This window comes from Geotrypetes seraphini, chromosome 1 (genome assembly GCF_902459505.1).
Source record: "Geotrypetes seraphini chromosome 1, aGeoSer1.1, whole genome shotgun sequence".
Lineage (NCBI taxonomy): Eukaryota > Metazoa > Chordata > Amphibia > Gymnophiona > Dermophiidae > Geotrypetes > Geotrypetes seraphini.
Window position 1 is genome coordinate 305,087,123 of NC_047084.1, and position 17,257 is coordinate 305,104,379.

The window sequence follows — 17,257 nt, forward strand, 5'->3', positions numbered from 1 at the left end:
GTGTTCCTGTCCTAGAGCACAGTGAGCCCACTGGAGAATGCCATTGAAACCATGAAGAAAACCAATGACAAGATCCTGGCTGAGATTCAGCGGCATCACAGTGACCCAAATCTTCCCGTCAACCCTCTCTCCATGTTGCTGAATGGCATTGTGGATCCTGCTGTGATGGGGGGATTCTCCAAATATGAAATGGTAAGGAAACCATGTGCCCAACAAGCAGCTTTCTGTCTGCTATGTTGACAATAACATCTCAGCAAGGTCTAATATCAAACAGAAGACCCAGATTATGATTACCACATCTGGATTCTTTATGAATCAGAAAAAAGGGAGCTTCAATCATCATGCAACGTCAGGACTGCTGAATTAACCAGTCAAATATGAGAGATTTTTTCACAAGTTCCGATTTACTAATATTTCAATGCAAAATGATTCAGCTGATTTTCAGAGCTACTTATCTTGTTAGCAGGTACTTCTAATAATCCTATATAATAAAAGGCTAACTCGCGCATGCGCACTCCTATTTGTGTGCTTCCATGATCTGTAGTTCTGTGGCCGCATGAGTGCACATGCGTGAGTCCCCAGCCTTCTTCCCAGCCTACCTTGGCCGTCAGCAGCGGCGGCTCATCTCCTGTGGGGACCTGATGTGTGCTGTGTTCGTCCGTGGCCGCGGCTTCAGGCGTATGCGCCAGTTAGGTGCATCGGACGACAGGAGCGGCGCTGGCGGCGGATGGCGGGAGGAGTGCTCATGGTCCATCCGCCACTGCCGCTCCTGTTCACAGGGCCTGCCCGTCGCCGACTCCCCCCCTTCCCGCAACAACCGCTACCGCTCCTGTTCAAAGCGGCCTGCTGAGGTTCGCGGCCGGCTGTAACGAACCTCGCAGGCCACTCTCCACATGGTAGCACGTTCCCTCTGACGCGATCGCGTCAGAGGGAACATGCTACCGAGTTGGAGAGCGGCCTGCGAGGTTCGTTACAGCCGGCCTCGAACCTCAACAGGCCGCTTTGAACAGGAGCGGTAGCGGTTGTTGCGGGAAGGGGAGGAGTTTTAACAGGATTAGAATTTTAACAGGAGGAGTCGCCGAAAAAAAATCATTCAGCTGCAGCAGGCCAGCACACGGGAAGGGAAGGGGGAGGGGCCAAACGGAGCAGGGCAGCTCACGATAAGAGAAGGGAATGGGGGGTGGGGGAAAATGCTTCTACTACTCAGCAGGGAGGGGAAGGGAAATACCGCTGGTGCTTCTCCAAAGGAAAGTGATGGGGGGGAGAGAAGGGAATGGGGGGGGGGAAATGCTGCTACTATTTCACAGGGATCTGGAGGGGAAGGGAAATATCACTGCTGCTTCTGCAAAAAAAAGTGGGGGGGGGAGAGAAGGGAATGGGGGGTGGGGGAAAATGCTGCTACTGCTTCAGCAGGGACCTGGAGGGGAAGGGAAATACCGCTGCTGATTCTGCAAAGGAAAGTGGTGGGGGGGAGAGAAGGGAATGGGGGGGTGGGTGGGGGAAAATGCTGCTACTACTTCATAGGGATCTGGAGGGGAAGGGAATGCTGCTTCTGCAAAGGAAAGTGGGGGGGGGAGACACAGAAAGAAATACAGACAGACAAAGGAGGCTAGGGAGAGAGACAGACAGAAATAAAGACAGACGGGACCAGAGAGAGACAGAAAGAAAGACAGACAGACAAAGGGTGCCAGGGAGAGAGAGAAAAATTGCAGGAGGGAGAGAGACAGAAAGAAAGGAAGAAAGAGACAGGAGCAGGGAGAGAGACATAAATAAAGAAAGACAGACAGCCATATATTCTAGCACCCGTTAATGTAACGGGCTTAAACACTAGTAATAATAATAATATAACAGTTTATATACCGCAGGACCGTGAAGTTCTATGCGGTTTACAATAATTAGATGTTACAGTTTGAATGGATTTAGCAATGTTCTGCCAGTTAACATTGATTGAAAGATGCTACAAGTTGAGTGGAATTAGCAAAGTTAGAAACTAGTGATTAACAACTCTAGCGATCAGTTATTGTGGGATAAGGCTAGTTGCCTAAGTGCTACTCAGATAAGTAGCACGAGCATGGGTCATCCTGAGATTTTCTGTGGCATTATCTGAATAATGCCATGAAAAATCATCGCAGACCATCCCAGAACCATCTGGATAACACCAGAACACTCTGGGAAGAGCATGGGTGGTCTTGTCAGTTATCCAGTCAATGGCAATATTCAGGCCCCCTTTTATCAAGCTGCGTTAGGGCTTATTATTGCGGGTCACTACAGTAAAAGTTCCAATGCTCATAGGAATTCTATGAGGCTCATAATCAAAACTTTGAAATGTCCAAAAACCTGCCCAAGTTGGCACTTGGACGTCCTAATAGCCAGGACATCCAAGTGTCGATAACTGAAATTGACTTTGTGGATGTCCAGCAGCACTTCTAGGCCTCTGTGCATCCAGAGCTGAAAGGGGCATGTTGGGAGGTGTGTTATGGGCAGACATCAGGCGGGCTTAGACCTAGGCGTCCTACAGTGATAATCAAAGCTTTCTCAGGACATCCTAGATGGAATATAGATTCCGGCAGTTAGACCTGTTTTAGTTGTGTCTAAGTGCCCCAAAGCTGCCAAACTGACCAGATGACCAGTGGAAGGATTAAGGCATGATCCACCTTACTCCCCCAGTGGTCACTGACCCCTCTCCCACTACCCAAAGATAGAGGGGAAAAAACAGTACATTGAGAGCTTGCCATCAGCTAATCGTGGTAGGGGAATCCCCTTCAGTTGAGCTGGTTTTAGGGATTCCTGCCAGCTTAGCTGATGTGGATTCCCCCTGCCAGGATCAGCTGAACTGTTGATAGTAGAAAATGGGGTATCTAGATGATATGCATAAAATTTTTATAATTGATTTCCAATTAATTTTCAGACGTTATGATAATGAATAAGCTTCCATTACCAATTCCTAATATCTATTTTCACCATGCAGTTTATTTCATATCATTCTTATTTCCTCTTTGAGTAATAAAGCTTGTGGTGGGCATATCATAACTCTACAGACGTTAATCTTTAGAACCTCTTATGATATGTATATCATTTCAAGTTACTGTCATGTATGTCTTTATAATCATTTATGCCCACCACCACCTACCAATTAATACTTTTAATTAATATTTTTGTTTGTGCAATTTATTAGTTAATAATGCTACCCATAAATATGTTTCCTAAAAAAAACCCTATAAATTATGTAGCAACCAACTTTATAATTATAAATGAAAGGCAACACTTATCTTTAAATTTGGTGGATTCTGCCACCATCAACGTTGATGTTTCTTGACTCCCGACGCCCTTGCTTTCTACGGGCATTTCAACCCCAAGCGGGTCTTCCTCGGGGGATGTTAAATGTAAGCTGCCTCTCTCAAATCTATATACCGTTATTTCAGACTTCTCAAAATGTATATAAAGATCTCATCTTTGTCGTGGCCAACAGCCAAATAGTGTGTCTTTTAAACTTTTAAAGCGTATAGCTCAAACTTTTTAATGGAAGAGGATATCCCTTAAAATCAAGCAGAAGTTAATTTGTTTTAATTTAGCTCAATTGGCGTTTTAATTGAAAATGCCATTAAAACTCAATTAAAACATTAATTAAAATTCTGTGTCAATTTCAGTTAGGTGTCACTAGGCACTTATTGATAACTAAACCCAGGTGTCTAGCCATACCTAGTAATGCCTAACTGAAAGGAGACATGATTTGCAGCAGAGTATTCACACAACAAACAGATCCAACACGGACCGTGTTGGGTCCCTTGGTTTGTAGTAAGGTGATATCAGTAACTGCTTTAATATTTGGTACAAATAAACATAGCCTGCATCTTGTACATTTTGATTTGCAGTTTTTTCTTGTTTTTTAGCAGCAGAGTATTGACATGGTTTGAGTCAGACGCTGGTAGACGCCTGTATTATAGGCCAAAAACCCCTGGCTTACATTACAGATGCCTATATTATAGGTGAGAATGACACGGGGTCAAATTTATCCCTTTCCCCGTGGAAACTCAAGTCCCTGCAAGTTCTGTCCCTGCCCCATTCCTGCACGCTCTGTCCTCATCTGCACAAGTCTTGAATATTTTAAAATCATAAGTGTTCGAGGCTTGTATGATTAAGGCAGAGCTTGCAGGAATGTGACAAGGACAGGGGAAGGGAAAAAACTCACTGGGAAGGGAAAATTAAGTTCCTGTGGAAGTGGGGACAAATTTGTCCCTGTGTCATTCTCTATTGCACCTAACTCAAATTTAGGCCCCGCTAAGCACAATGGCACATAGATTTGATTGACAGGCCATAGACGCCATTTTTTTAGGCACCTACAATCTAGGCATCATTTATAGAATCTGGCCCTGAAGGCCTGGATTCAATTCAACCATAGGGCTTTTAAAATAAAAACACTGATTGCCCCGGCTGAATATCAGCCAGGATATAATGCATCAGAATGGTTTTGTTAGAAATCAAGAACTGGCCTCAAATTTCCCCTGTGGAACTGAGCAGTTGGATAGGTTCTGGAAGGAATCTCTATCTGTGCTTCACAGTTACATAATCTTCTCTACGATGGGTGAGTTGGTCAGGAGGTGGGAATAACTTTGTGATCCCCCTCACCGAGGTAATCTGGGATATAAACTCATGACAGTTTATCCCAGATAGGGAGGTTCCAAATAATTTCAAAACCCAAACAAACAAAAGGAAGTTGTGAATTTTAAAAAATGTTTAAAAATTTAGAATCTGTTCAGTGCCCCATGCTAAGCTGCATGATTCCCATCTTACTCTTGACTCACACGCTTGCTTTTCTACCAGGCAGTTAGTTAAAAGAGAAATGTTCCTTCAAGTACCTGAGCTCAGAATTCCTTACAGTAATAATAACTGTCTGTTCCATTTGTAATAATCCTTTCTATTCTTAGTCTACCAAATACTGGATGCTTTTCAGTAAAACCCAAATTTTGTATGTGTTTTAGGCCTTTTTCAGAGAAGAGTACATGAGAGAACATCCAGAGGATCATGATTGCATTGCCAAACTAAAGGACCTGATCGCTTGGCAGGTGAGAATGCAAGTACAGTCCCAGCACTTGACATGTTTTCTGGCTGAGGGTTCTTCACACTCATTCTGCGGGAAGCTCATACAGAGTTCGACCTGCACTCATTAGGCATTGGGCCGAAGCATATCAGGTGATATCATGAACAAGTGGACAAGTTCATGATTCATGAACCTTAACCAAGAGGATCTGAATTATGGTGGTGGATGTGTGAAACAACCTTCTAGAGGCAATAACAGAATGTAAGAAAGGATGGGAGAAGCATATAAGGTCCCTAAGCACATTTTACATAGAGATGTTGATATCGGAACCAGGAAGAAACGGTGATTTTCAGTGGCAGTTATCTTTGCTGAAAATGACTAGTTAGTGCTTCTGAGAAAACGGGTTATGTTGGGGGTGTTCTGGTGACAAAATTAACACTTGACTGGTTAAATTTCAATATTTGGAACTTAACCAGCCAGGTTTAGCATATAAATGGGTCCACATGAATCCTAGTACTATCTTTATGAGCTAGACCATAGAGGGTTAAGTGCTGAATATTGATCTAACTGACTATGTGTTAACTAGCTCTGCCTAAACCAGATATTTAGTGCTGAAGCCTGGACAAAGCCCCGCTGTGAATATCCTTGAATAACGCTGGTAGCAGCCAGCAAAATGATGAATACCTCTGGCTGAATATTACCTCCAAAGTGTTTAAAGATCGAAATTGAGTCATCCAGATTGGGACATGCTCAGTTCTGTTGGTAATTTAGAAAAGAATCTGATGACACAGAGCCTTTTCTACCATGTTTCCCCGAAAATAAAACCTACCCTGAAAATAAGACATAGCATGATTTTCAGGGTAGGTCTTAATATAAGCCCTACCCCAAAAACAAGCCCTAGTTCCCGGAAGCCTAACCCGCATGTCCCTGAATTCGCCGGCACCAGCGCTTCCCCATGCCCTGCAGCCAAACCCCCGCTGACCCTCCCAGCTTTCCATCTTTCCCTCCCGTCTGAACCCCACCGACCCTCTGACCACGAGACCTACATACCTCCCTCCAAAGAGCAGCGTTGGCAGCACTCTAAACAGGCTGCTTCACAGCCTTCTCCCACCGGGACATTCCCTCTGCCGCATCATCAGGTTATGAAAAGCTTGGAACAAATCACTGTCGGGCAAGAGGGCATCTGTGCAGCGTGGATGCCACATGATGATGTCATGCGCGTGCACGTGATGTCATCATTTCCCATCCGTGCATGCACGGATGTCCTTCCCGATGAGAGCAGGCAGCAGGGGATGGGGCTAGGGTGGGATTGGGGCAGGACTGGGGCGTGGGTAGGTAGAATTGGGCGTTCCTGGGGGCAGGTCTAGAGGTCCGGATTTTCTAAATGGCAAATCTGGTGTCCCTACCTAAATAGAGTCAAGGTGACTTACAATATAAGGAATTTCAGATGTATGTGCTGCATTGTGATATTATAGCAGTGTGAGGAGGACCGAGTTATGAAAGGAATAATGGGGAAGAGAGGATTGAGGATTCATAACTGTACTAGTATAACACTTGAGTTGAGTAAGGGATTTAGTGATAATAGGTATTTTGAGTTAGTTGTCTTTAGTGTGTATGCTTTAAGAGAAGAGAGTTTTTATTGTTATTGAATTTGATATGGCCTAGTGAGCTCATGAAAAGGTTATAGAGGATCACGGTGATCCTTGCAATACGCTGCAGAATGCTTGTCAGTTTTTTGAAAATGCTTCATCTTTGTAGACAATATATTGTCTGTTTTGTAGAAAGTCTTTGAACCAGTTCAGGATTGTTCTTATGATGCCTATTTCATTGAGTTTGGCTAGTAATAGTTGGTGGAAGACTGAGTCCAAGACGGCGAATGTGTCAAATTGGAGGAAGGTTTCCTGGTGGCTAACACTCGGGTATTGCTTGATTTTGGTCATTAAGGTCAATAAAAGGACCTCTGTCCATGATTTGGGCTGAATCCAAATTAATAATAATAATAACTTTATTTTTGTATACCGCCATACCCAGGGAGTTCTAGGCGGTTCACATCAATTAAACAAAACTTAATAAGAAATTACAATAAACTATCTTTACAAGTAAAGAAGGTATTGGAACAAAATTAACAAGAAATTACAATTGATCATGGTTACAGTTGATCATAATTACAGGCAATGAAGTGATAAAGATGGGCATGCAAGGGGGGGAATGAGTAGGTCATTGGAGTTAGTGAGATGGGGGAGATCAAAAAGAGGGGGGAGGGGACCGGGAGAGTTGGGTCGTTTGAGGGAGGGGAGAGAGAGATGGAAGAGATGGGATTAGGGATATTGAGCGTGGAATAAATGCGTTTTGAGTGTTTTTCGGAAATCAAGGTAGGAGTGGGCCTTGAGCAGAATTTGGGCTAGCCAAGTGTTCTGTTTGGCTGCCTGGAAGGCGAAGGTTTTGTCGAAGAACCTTTTGAGGTTAAGTTGGATGGAGGCAAGAGTGTTCTTCAATGTAGGCAGGGAGTTGTTTGCTGACATGCGTTTCGAGAAGTTTGGTTATTATTGGGATTCCAGCTGTGGGTCTGTAATTTGAGGGGTTTGAGAGGTCTACATTCTGGGCTTTGGGGATCAGTGTGAGGGCAATTTGCCCCATTTGGGATGGTAGTTGGCTGTGATGAAGAAGATTGTTTAACAGTTTTGTTAGCCATTCTATGACGTGGTCAGAGACTTCTGCAAGTAGATGATTGGAGCGTCGGTCAAGTATGCTGTTGCAAGTGGACAATTTTTTCAGGAGAGTAGTAGTGGTTGAGACAGAGGTAGGAAGGTGAGTTTGTCTTGTTTTGTTTTTTGATTATGTATGAACTTTTGGAACCCGCTTAGGATTGTTGGATTTGCAGTATGTAAATATTTAAAATTAAAAATGTACTAGATTACAGAAACTGCAGATCCTCTCTTTTATTAGTGTTTCCTAGGTTTTCCAGATTTTTTTTGTTAAAAAAGAGGATGTGTGGTTCCGCCTTATTCTTCCCATGGCCCCGCCCTGTTCTACCCACAGTCCCGCCCCATTCCGCCCCCAACCCTGGCCCCACAGAAACATCTCATCAGGGCCACGCTGGAGGGTCTCTGTGCATACACGGATGTGACACAATGAAGTCACACACATGCGCGCATGTGTGTGATGTCATCACATCTGTTTTTCTTTATTCTCTGCAGATAACAAACAACCTTTTTAGAAACTGCTTCTAAATCAAAATGGATGAAATGAGGTTATATGACCTCTTCTCTCTCTCTGTCTCTATGGATATGCAGAAGAATATACCCCTGACATCTGATCTCGGCAGAGGGCTTGAGCCAGGCTGAGTGTCTCTGTGGCGGTTTTCTCCAGGATCGGGGCTGGCATTGTGCCTGGGATTATCTCTTCACTCCAAGTCAGCTGAATACACTAATCCTACCCTGGTTTAGCCACATCACACATGTGAAATTGCACTTTTAGTTCCAATTGACCCGATGGTTTCCTAAAGACAATTAGAATTATAACTACGAGCTTGCAGTACAGCAAAAACAAAATTGGATCAACCAGTGGACCTGGGTTGAGATGGCAATTAGAGAATGACACGGTGAAAAAATTGGTCCCCGTCACCGCCCCGTCCCCGTCTCACCATCCCCGTCACCGCCCCGTCCCCGTCTCACCATCCCCGTCACCGCCCCGTCCCCGTCTCACCATCCTCTTCACCGCCCCGTCACCGCCACTGCCACCCCATTCACCGCCCCGTCACCGCCACTGCAATCCCATTCACTTTTCTTTATTTACGTATAAAGGAAACATTCTTTAAAACTTTAAAACTTAGTTAAATATTAGTTAATAACTATACAAAAACAAAACACGCAGAGAAAAAATTAATTAATATAAATTCTCAAAACTGACACATTTTGATCACTAAATTTAAAATAGTTATTTTTCATACAGTTTTTCAATCACTAATCTTCCACCACCCCTGGGGCTAGCAATGCAAAAACAAACACGACATGTACTTTAAATGCTTACAATGTTAGCCTATATGGTAAGTAGACGCGGCCGCTGTACCTAATCGCGGCAAAGATCTCCCTGCCGTGATTAGCATAGTGACCGCGGCTACGGCTGCAAGTCTCCCCTCCCCCCAGCGATCACGGCAGGAGGGCACCCAACCCCTCCTGTAGACCCCCCCAACGGCCCTCCCGACAATCGCAGCAGAAGGGTACCCAACCCCTCCTGCCGGTCCTCCCAATGGCCTCCCCTAAGATCGCCGGCAGGAGGGTACCCAACCCCTCCTGCTGGACCCCCCCCCAACGAACCCTCCCACCCCGGAACCCCCTTAGTCTTACTTTCCAAGTTGGACCGGACGGCTCCTCACACGTATGGCCAGCAGGCTTGCCTCCGTCCAAATGAGGCAGGCCCGCCCCTACCCTGCCCAACCCACAGGATCCTAGGGCCTGATTGGTCTAGGCACCTAAAGCCACTCCCGCTATAGGAGGGGCCTTAGGTGCTTGTGCCAATCAGGCCCTAGGATCCTGTGGGTTAGGCAGGGGAGGGGAGGGGCGGGCCCGCCTCATTTGGACGGAGGCAGGCCTGCTGGCCAGACGAGCGAGGAGCTGTCCGGTCCAACTTGGAAAGTAAGACTAAGGGTGGTGTTTCGGGATGGCGGGGTTTGTTGGGGGAGGGACCGGCAGGAGGGGTTGGGCACCCTCCTATTGGCGATATAGGGGGCCGTTGGGGGTGCCGGCAGGAGGGGTTGGGCACCCTCCTACCAGTGAGGGCGATCGTCGGGGGGTGGGGGGCGGGTTCTATTGGCAGGAAGGGTTGATCTGACAAATGAGGAGCACGGTGAAAACACAGGTAAATTGCGGTTCCTAGAGGGGGGGACATTGGCCTGCGGGGACAAATCTATTCACCGTTTTTGTGGTCGGTGAAAGGATTTGTCCCCGCGTCTGCGGCGATTTGCTAATGAGGTCACCATAACCCGCAGCCAAACCGCAGCCACGCAGCGGTTCGCTGCGGGGATCGCTCCCCGTGTCATTCTCTAATGGCAATCTTCACTGTGCCCAAGGTGGCTGTGGGTATAATTTTTCTGTGTGGAGCAGATAGATCCCTTCACAAAAGCTTCTTCTGCTACTAATACTGATTTCATTCAATATATTGAAAATAATGTTGCACTGTGGCTCAGAATGTTCCAACTTGCTCTGACTAAACCTGGGGCAGCTGAAAATAATGGAGCTCTTGTCATTCTTTGTGCAGATCCCACTGCTGGCAGAAGGAGTGCGACTGCATGGGAAGAAAGTGACTGAAGACCTGAAACCCTTCCATGAACGCATGGAGAACTGCTTTGTGCAGCTGAAAGCTAAAGTGGAGAGTCAGTATGGTGTGCGAGAGCTGGTAGGAACCCTAAAATGGCCTCTCGCCTTCCTATTTCTTACTTCACTTTTTCTTCTCCTGTATGCCTCACTCTTCTTTCATGCTGTCCCTTCTTCCACTACCTCTCATGTTTAGCGCTTTGTATATCTCTCTCTACATTCCTCCCTTTTACTTTCACTTCCTTCCTACTACTGCTATTATTTATTATTTCTATTGTGCTAGCAGACACATGCAGTGCTGTATATTAAACATGTAAGAGACAGTCCCTGCTCGAAAGAGCTTACAGTCTAATTATGACAGACACAGTGGACAAAATGGTGAATCAATATAAGCTGCTCATGTAGGGAAATACAAAGAGATGAAGTAGTGAGGGGAGAGGCAGTGGCGTAGCAAGCGTGAAATGCATCCAGGGCAGTGGTGCTCCTCCCCCCGCCCTCGTCTCCGCCCCCATCCACTCCTTCCCCAACCACCTCCTGCTATTCGCGCACCCCTTCCATTCCTTTCTTCGTACCTCTTTAACGTTTGCAGCGCAAGCAGTGACCCCAACCTGCTGCTTCGCGCCAGCATCAGGTTTTCCTCTGACGTCAATGCCAGGAAGTGACGTCAGAAGAAGAGCCGATGCTGGGAGCAAGCAACAAGTTGGGAGTTGCTGCTCGCGCCATGAATATTAAAAAGGTACGGAGAAGGGAAGTGGCAAGTGCACACAGTAGGGGAGAGTGTGGCGCAGTGGCTAAAGCTACAGCCTCAGCACCCTGGGGTTGTGGGTTCAAACCCACACTGCTCCTTGTAACCCTGACCAAGTCACTTAATCCCCCCACCCATTGCCCCAGGTACACTAGATAGATTGTGAGCCCACCGGGACAGACAGGGAAAAATGCTTGAGTACCTAAATAAACTCATGCAAACTTTTCTGGGAGAACGGTATAGAAAATTGAATAAATAAATAGTAGGGGGGTGGAGAGGAGGATGGGTGCTGGTGCCCACATTGAGAGGGCGCCCGGGGTGTACTGCCTCTCTCCATCCCCCTTACTACACCACTGGGGTAGAGGACTACAGAGAGATTGATAAACAAATATGGTGCTTTTCCAGTTGGTAGGATGAACATCGGCAGTGGGCTGTCAAAGCACTGCTCATCCCCTGCTGAATATTGGGCCTATTGTTCTTATTTCCCAATTGGTTTCCCTAAGAAAATCAAGACTACAAGTGCCAGCATGCAATGAGATAGATTCAGAACTGGATTAACCCAGTCAAATCTTAGCTTCAACCCACATACATTGAACCAATTAAATATTCACCCCACTTTCCAACAAAATGTTTGGTGTACAGAAATACTGTGCACTGGTTAAAGAAGTATTCAGCTGCCAAAATGGCAATCCTACATAATTTTTAGTCCATCAATCCAAGGAATGCTAAGTGGAGTAAAGCACTTCTAGGAACCAGATGTGAAAAAAATATATATATCCAGGCCCTAAAGAGCTTATATGTGGGTATCTAAGGCAAGGGTTTTCAATCTAGTCCTCGGAACACACTTAGCCAGTCTAGTTTTTAGGATATCCTCAATGGATATGCATGAACTAGGCTTGCATGCATTGCCTTCATTATATGTAAATCAATGTCATGCATATTCATTAAGAACCCCTAATCTAAGGCAATGTGAAACCAAGTGGCTTGATTAAGGTCAAATAGGCCTGGATTCTCTTTAGGGTGCCAATATCAGCAGCCGCCTAAAAAGCAGCCCTGATTACATGTCAATCATGTGACAGCACCCTATAGAGAATCTCGCCTCCGTGAAAGATAGGCACCGGAAATGTAGGCCAGCAATTTCCTGGCCTACATTTCTGACACCTTCTTTGTTGTGAATTGTGCCTACATAGGCATTAGCAACACCCATAGTGGCATTAGGCAACCTAAATCGCCTAAGTAGGTGTGATTCTGGCGTGTATTATTTATGCACTATGCTTTATTTATGCATTATGCTTTAACTTTGTGGGGGTTTTGCCATTTTAAATGTAGTTTGTTAATTAACTTAGGCACTGGTAGGGCGCCTACCAGCGCCTAAGTTTAGGTGATGTTTCTAGAATTTCCCCCCTAGAGGTGGGATTTCAACCCTGGCTTTGCTTATTAAAAAGCCCTTTTCTCTAACCACTAGACCACACTTCCATCTTGTCTGGGAAGTCTAGTGTGGTTAGTTAAGTGCAGTTGAATATTCAATTAAAGTTGGTCAGTTAACTTTGTCCTGTTTTGGTGACATTGAATATTGATCCCGCTCTGTATTCTGGTCCTTCCCTTCATTCTAGCCATTCCTGGAAGAGCGTCGAGGAGGCCGCCCCCGCTCCAGGGTACATTCTCTCTGCCCATCCTCCCTTACTTCCTCGAGCACACGCAGCTCCATTAGCTCTGAAAAAGACGCTGCTATCCGAGCACAAGGAGAGAGGTGAGTTGCAGTTGCAACAATGGCAAGAATGGGGTTTTTTTTGCATCTAGTGGAAGTAACAAGAAACCCCCACTACCCATGACAAGACAGATATCGACAGTACAGCAACAGAAGGGAGACGAAAAATATCTTATCAAATCAAAAATATGACGGCCCAATATTCAGACCATGAGAATTAGCCAGGCTGACCCCCATGGTCAGCACTGAGCCCGGATATTCAGTGCAAGGCTGTTTCTGGTGACGGCATTGAATATTCTGTCTATTTTTGGCTGCTATAAACTTAGCTGGCCATGTCAATATTAAGTACTGGCCAGCTAAGTTTAATATGGCCAAAGATAGACCAGCTATTTAAGCAGCCCAGTTTAGCCGCTTGACTTTATCAGCCAGTAATCTGAATGTCATAGATAGCTGGCTATATTGCACAGCATAGCCGGCTATCTGTTAGCTGCTAACCACTGAATATTAGTGTTTAGGTGGTTATGTACTATTTAGTCAACCAGGAACCATTCCTGGCCTGGTAAATAGCTCTGAATATTGGGCAGAATAAGTCTAATTTGTAATGTGTTACATAGATATACATGTTTGTGTCATGAATTGGGTTACCGTATTTGCTAAGTAAAAAAAGAGGACACGACCTTGCCCATGTCCCTCCCCATGTCCCACCCATGGTACCCTACTCCACCCCTGCCTTCCGCTAGTCTTCCCCTAAACCGTCCCAAACCCCCAGCACAGCCTCTCTCTCTCCAGCCCTCCCACCCAGGCCACCCCAGAGTCAAGTCTGGGTCTCGTGAGTCTCCCCTGCCCCTAGTACCTTCTCCGGCGCAGCAATTTAAAAACTTTGGGTAGCCAGCAGCATTAGCAACGTCATCCTTCTGATGTTGGCTTGCCATGAAAGTCTTCATTCTTTAGCGTCCCACCTGCAGCACTGGAGAAGGTACTAGGGGCAGGGGAGACTGATGAGAGCCAGACCTGACTCCAAGGTGGGAGCTGGACTGGAGAGAGTAAGTTCAAAATCCAGACAAACTCCCTCCTGTCCAAGAAACCGTCTGGACACCCGGACAGTCCTCTAAAAAGAGGACGTGTCCAGGTAAATCCAGATGTCTGGTAACACTAGTCTTGGGAGGTTGTACAGACATCATTTTGCATTTTCTTCATTCTTGGAATACAAAGGTAAGCATTAGCATGCTTAAAAGAGAGAGTATATCACAGATTATGTATCTAGCACTGCCTTTCATTCTTTCTACCTACCTCTGGCAAATTCCCGGGTCCGGATGGAATCCATCCAAGGGTTCTGAAGGAACTTAAGGAGGAAATAGCGGAACTACTGCAGCAAATTTGCAACCTATCCCTGAAAATAGGCGTGATCCCGGAGGACTGGAAGATAGCCAACGTCACGCCAATCTTTAAAAAGGGATCAAGAGGTGACCCAGGAAACTATAGACCAGTGAGTCTGACCTCGGTTCCGGGGAAAATGGCGGAAGCACTGATAAAAGAAAACATTGATGAACATTTTGAAAAAACTGAACTTCTGATAACCAGCCAACATGGTTTCTGCAGGGGGAGATCTTGCCTGACTAACTTATTGCACTTCTTCGAGGGAATTAACAAACGGATGGACAGAGGAGACCCCATAGACATCATATATCTAGATTTCCAGAAAGCCTTTGACAAGATGCCTCATGAACGTCTACTCCGGAAACTGAAGAACGGAGACGTGCATAGATGGATCAGAATCTGGTTAGAGGGTAGGAAACAGAGGGTAGGGGTGAAGGGCCACTACTCGGACTGGAGGAAGGTCACGAGTGGTGTTCCGCAGGGCTCGGTGCTCGGGCCGCTGCTATTTAATATATTCATAAATGATCTAGAAACAGGGACGAAGTATGAGATAATAAAATTTGCGGACGACACCAAACTATTTAGTGGAGCTCGGACAACGGAGGACTGCGAAGAATTGCAAAGGGACTTGGACAAACTAGGGGAATTGGCAACGAGATGGCAGATGAAGTTCAACGTTGAGAAGTGTAAAGTATTACATGTGGGAAGCAGAAACCCGAGGTACAATTATATGATGGGAGGAAAGTTATTGAATGAGAGTACCCAATAAAGGGACTTGGGGGTAATGGTGGACATGACAATGAAACCGACGGCACAGTGCACAGCGGCCGCTAAGAGAGCGAATAGAATGCTAGGTATAATCAAGAAGGGTATTACAGCCAGAACGAAAGAAGTTATCCTGCCGCTGTACCAGGCGATGGTGCGTCCGCATCTTGAGTACTGCGTCCAATATTGGTCGCCATACCTTAAGAAGGATATGGTGTTGCTCGAGAGAGTTCAGAGGAGAGTGACACGTCTGATAAAAGGTTTGGAAAACCTTTCATACGCTGAGAGATTGGAAAAACTGGGACTCTTTTCCCTAGAGAAGAGGAGACTTAGAGGGGATATGATAGAGACTTACAAGATCATGAAGGGCATAGAGAGAGTAGAGAGGGACAGATTCTTCAAACTTTCGAAAAATAAAAGAACAAGAGGGCATTCGGAAAAGTTGAAAGGGGACAGATTCAAAACGAATGCTAAGAAGTTCTTCCTTACCCAACGTGTTGTGGACACTTGGAATGCGATTCCAGAGGGCGTAATAGGGCAGAGTACGGTACTGGGGTTCAAGAAAGGATTGGACAATTTCCTTCTGGAAAAGGGGATAGAAGGGTATAGATAGAGGTTTACTACACAGGTCCTGGACCTGTTGGGCCGCCGCGAGAGCGAACTGCTGGGCACGATGGACCTCAGGTCTGACCCAGCGGAGGCATTCCTTATGTTCTTATGCCAGTAGGCCAGCAGACCAGCAATGGATGTAAAGCCATTTTCCTCCTACCAACCAGGTTTGGGGCAGGAGAGGGCAAAGAAGACTGAAGATTAGATTCCATTGGAGATGGGCGGGGATTGGTGAAATTTCTGTCCCTGTGCCATTCTCTAGTGCTTACTGCAACTTAAAAGGGTTTACCACGGGACCCACTCAAGTGTCCTATGGTCAGTACTAGAGCTGTACTGAATAACATATTTTACTATTAGGTCAAATATGAATAATGGAAAATATTATTTATTTATTAACTGCCTTTATGAAGAAATTCACCCACCTACTCGTCTGCCCAGCAACCCAGCCATCAGATTAACCGTTCCCCTTAACTGTATCCATGGCATCCTATTTGTCTGTCTTGTCTGTTTAGATTGTAAGCTCTTTCAAGCAGGGACTGTCTTCGTCTTTGTGACTCTGTATAGCACTGTGTATGTCTGGTAGCACTACAGAAATAATTAATAGTAATATTAGTAAGTACAAGGGGGTAAGAGAATGGGAATTGTATACCACCTTTTTGTGGTTATACATTCAAAGAGGTATGAACATACACAGGATTAAGTGACTTGTGCACGGTCACAAAGAACAGTGCTGGGATTTGTTCCCACAACCTAAGGGTGCTGAGGCAGCAGATCTACCACTAGGCCACTCCTTACCTCACCTCACAATTTTGTTAACAGCATAACAGTAATAAAAAGACCAAATACAAACAAATACAATGGGTGAGTTAAAATGCAAAACCAGCAAACTGAAACTTAATAATAGGACCACCATGAAACAGTTTCAAAAAATATACTTATTAACTAGCAATGAAATTCAAATAAGAGAGCTATAATACAAATGTCAGCATAGTACTTATGTTCCGTCTCGTCCACTTCGATCTGCAGAACAATTAGAGCTGCAAATTCCATCTGTGAAAGAGCTGAGCGGAACAATGTCGAGGGATAGTATAGTCCGTCATAAAGGGCCTAGGGAATGGAAAAGCCTCCCTGAGTACATTCATCAGCAACAGAACATGAAGAATTTTAAAAGACTGCTTAAACGGCATCATTTTGCCAGATGTAATACAGGGTGTGAGACTGTGTGGTTAATGAGGAAGAGATGATAGCGGTAAGGTGCTGGTCGCCTATGTATTTTATTGTTTGTATTTTTGCTCTGTTTTGTGGGTGTATTTATTGTCGATCTTGTATGTATTTTTGTATGTAATTTTGTAAATAAACCAAACTAAACACCTAGGGCTCTTCTTACAAAGGTACGCTAGCCGCTACCGCCTCCTCTTGATCAGGTGGTAGTTTTTCAGTAGCGCTCGCTAATCCGGTGCGTGTGCTAAAAACGCTAGCGCACCTTTGTAAAAGGAGGCCCTAATAAGCACAATGCAACTCAGGAGTTTTTTGTTTTTTTTTAAATTATTTATTTATTACTTTTAAATTTTTTCCAAGAAACCTCTTGTACAGAATATTGAAAAAGCTAAATAACATTGAACAAAACAGAATCTCAATTAGGCAATTACATTCTTGATCAATAGTATTAATCCCATAATATAGATCCAAGAATCCCAATGAGA

At 45.2% G+C, this 17,257-nt stretch overlaps 1 protein-coding gene across 1 annotated transcript in view; it reads left to right on the plus strand.

Annotated features, from left to right (window-relative positions):
* LOC117365127 (dedicator of cytokinesis protein 2-like) overlaps positions 1–17,257 on the plus strand; it is a 1,549,644-nt gene that overhangs the window by 1,489,870 nt on the left and 42,517 nt on the right. The window contains exons 45-48 of the mRNA XM_033955120.1: positions 16–192; positions 4,980–5,063; positions 10,295–10,432; positions 12,709–12,845. Of these exons, the coding sequence (XP_033811011.1) occupies positions 16–192; positions 4,980–5,063; positions 10,295–10,432; positions 12,709–12,845 (536 nt within the window). The remainder of the gene's footprint in view (positions 1–15; positions 193–4,979; positions 5,064–10,294; positions 10,433–12,708; positions 12,846–17,257) is intronic.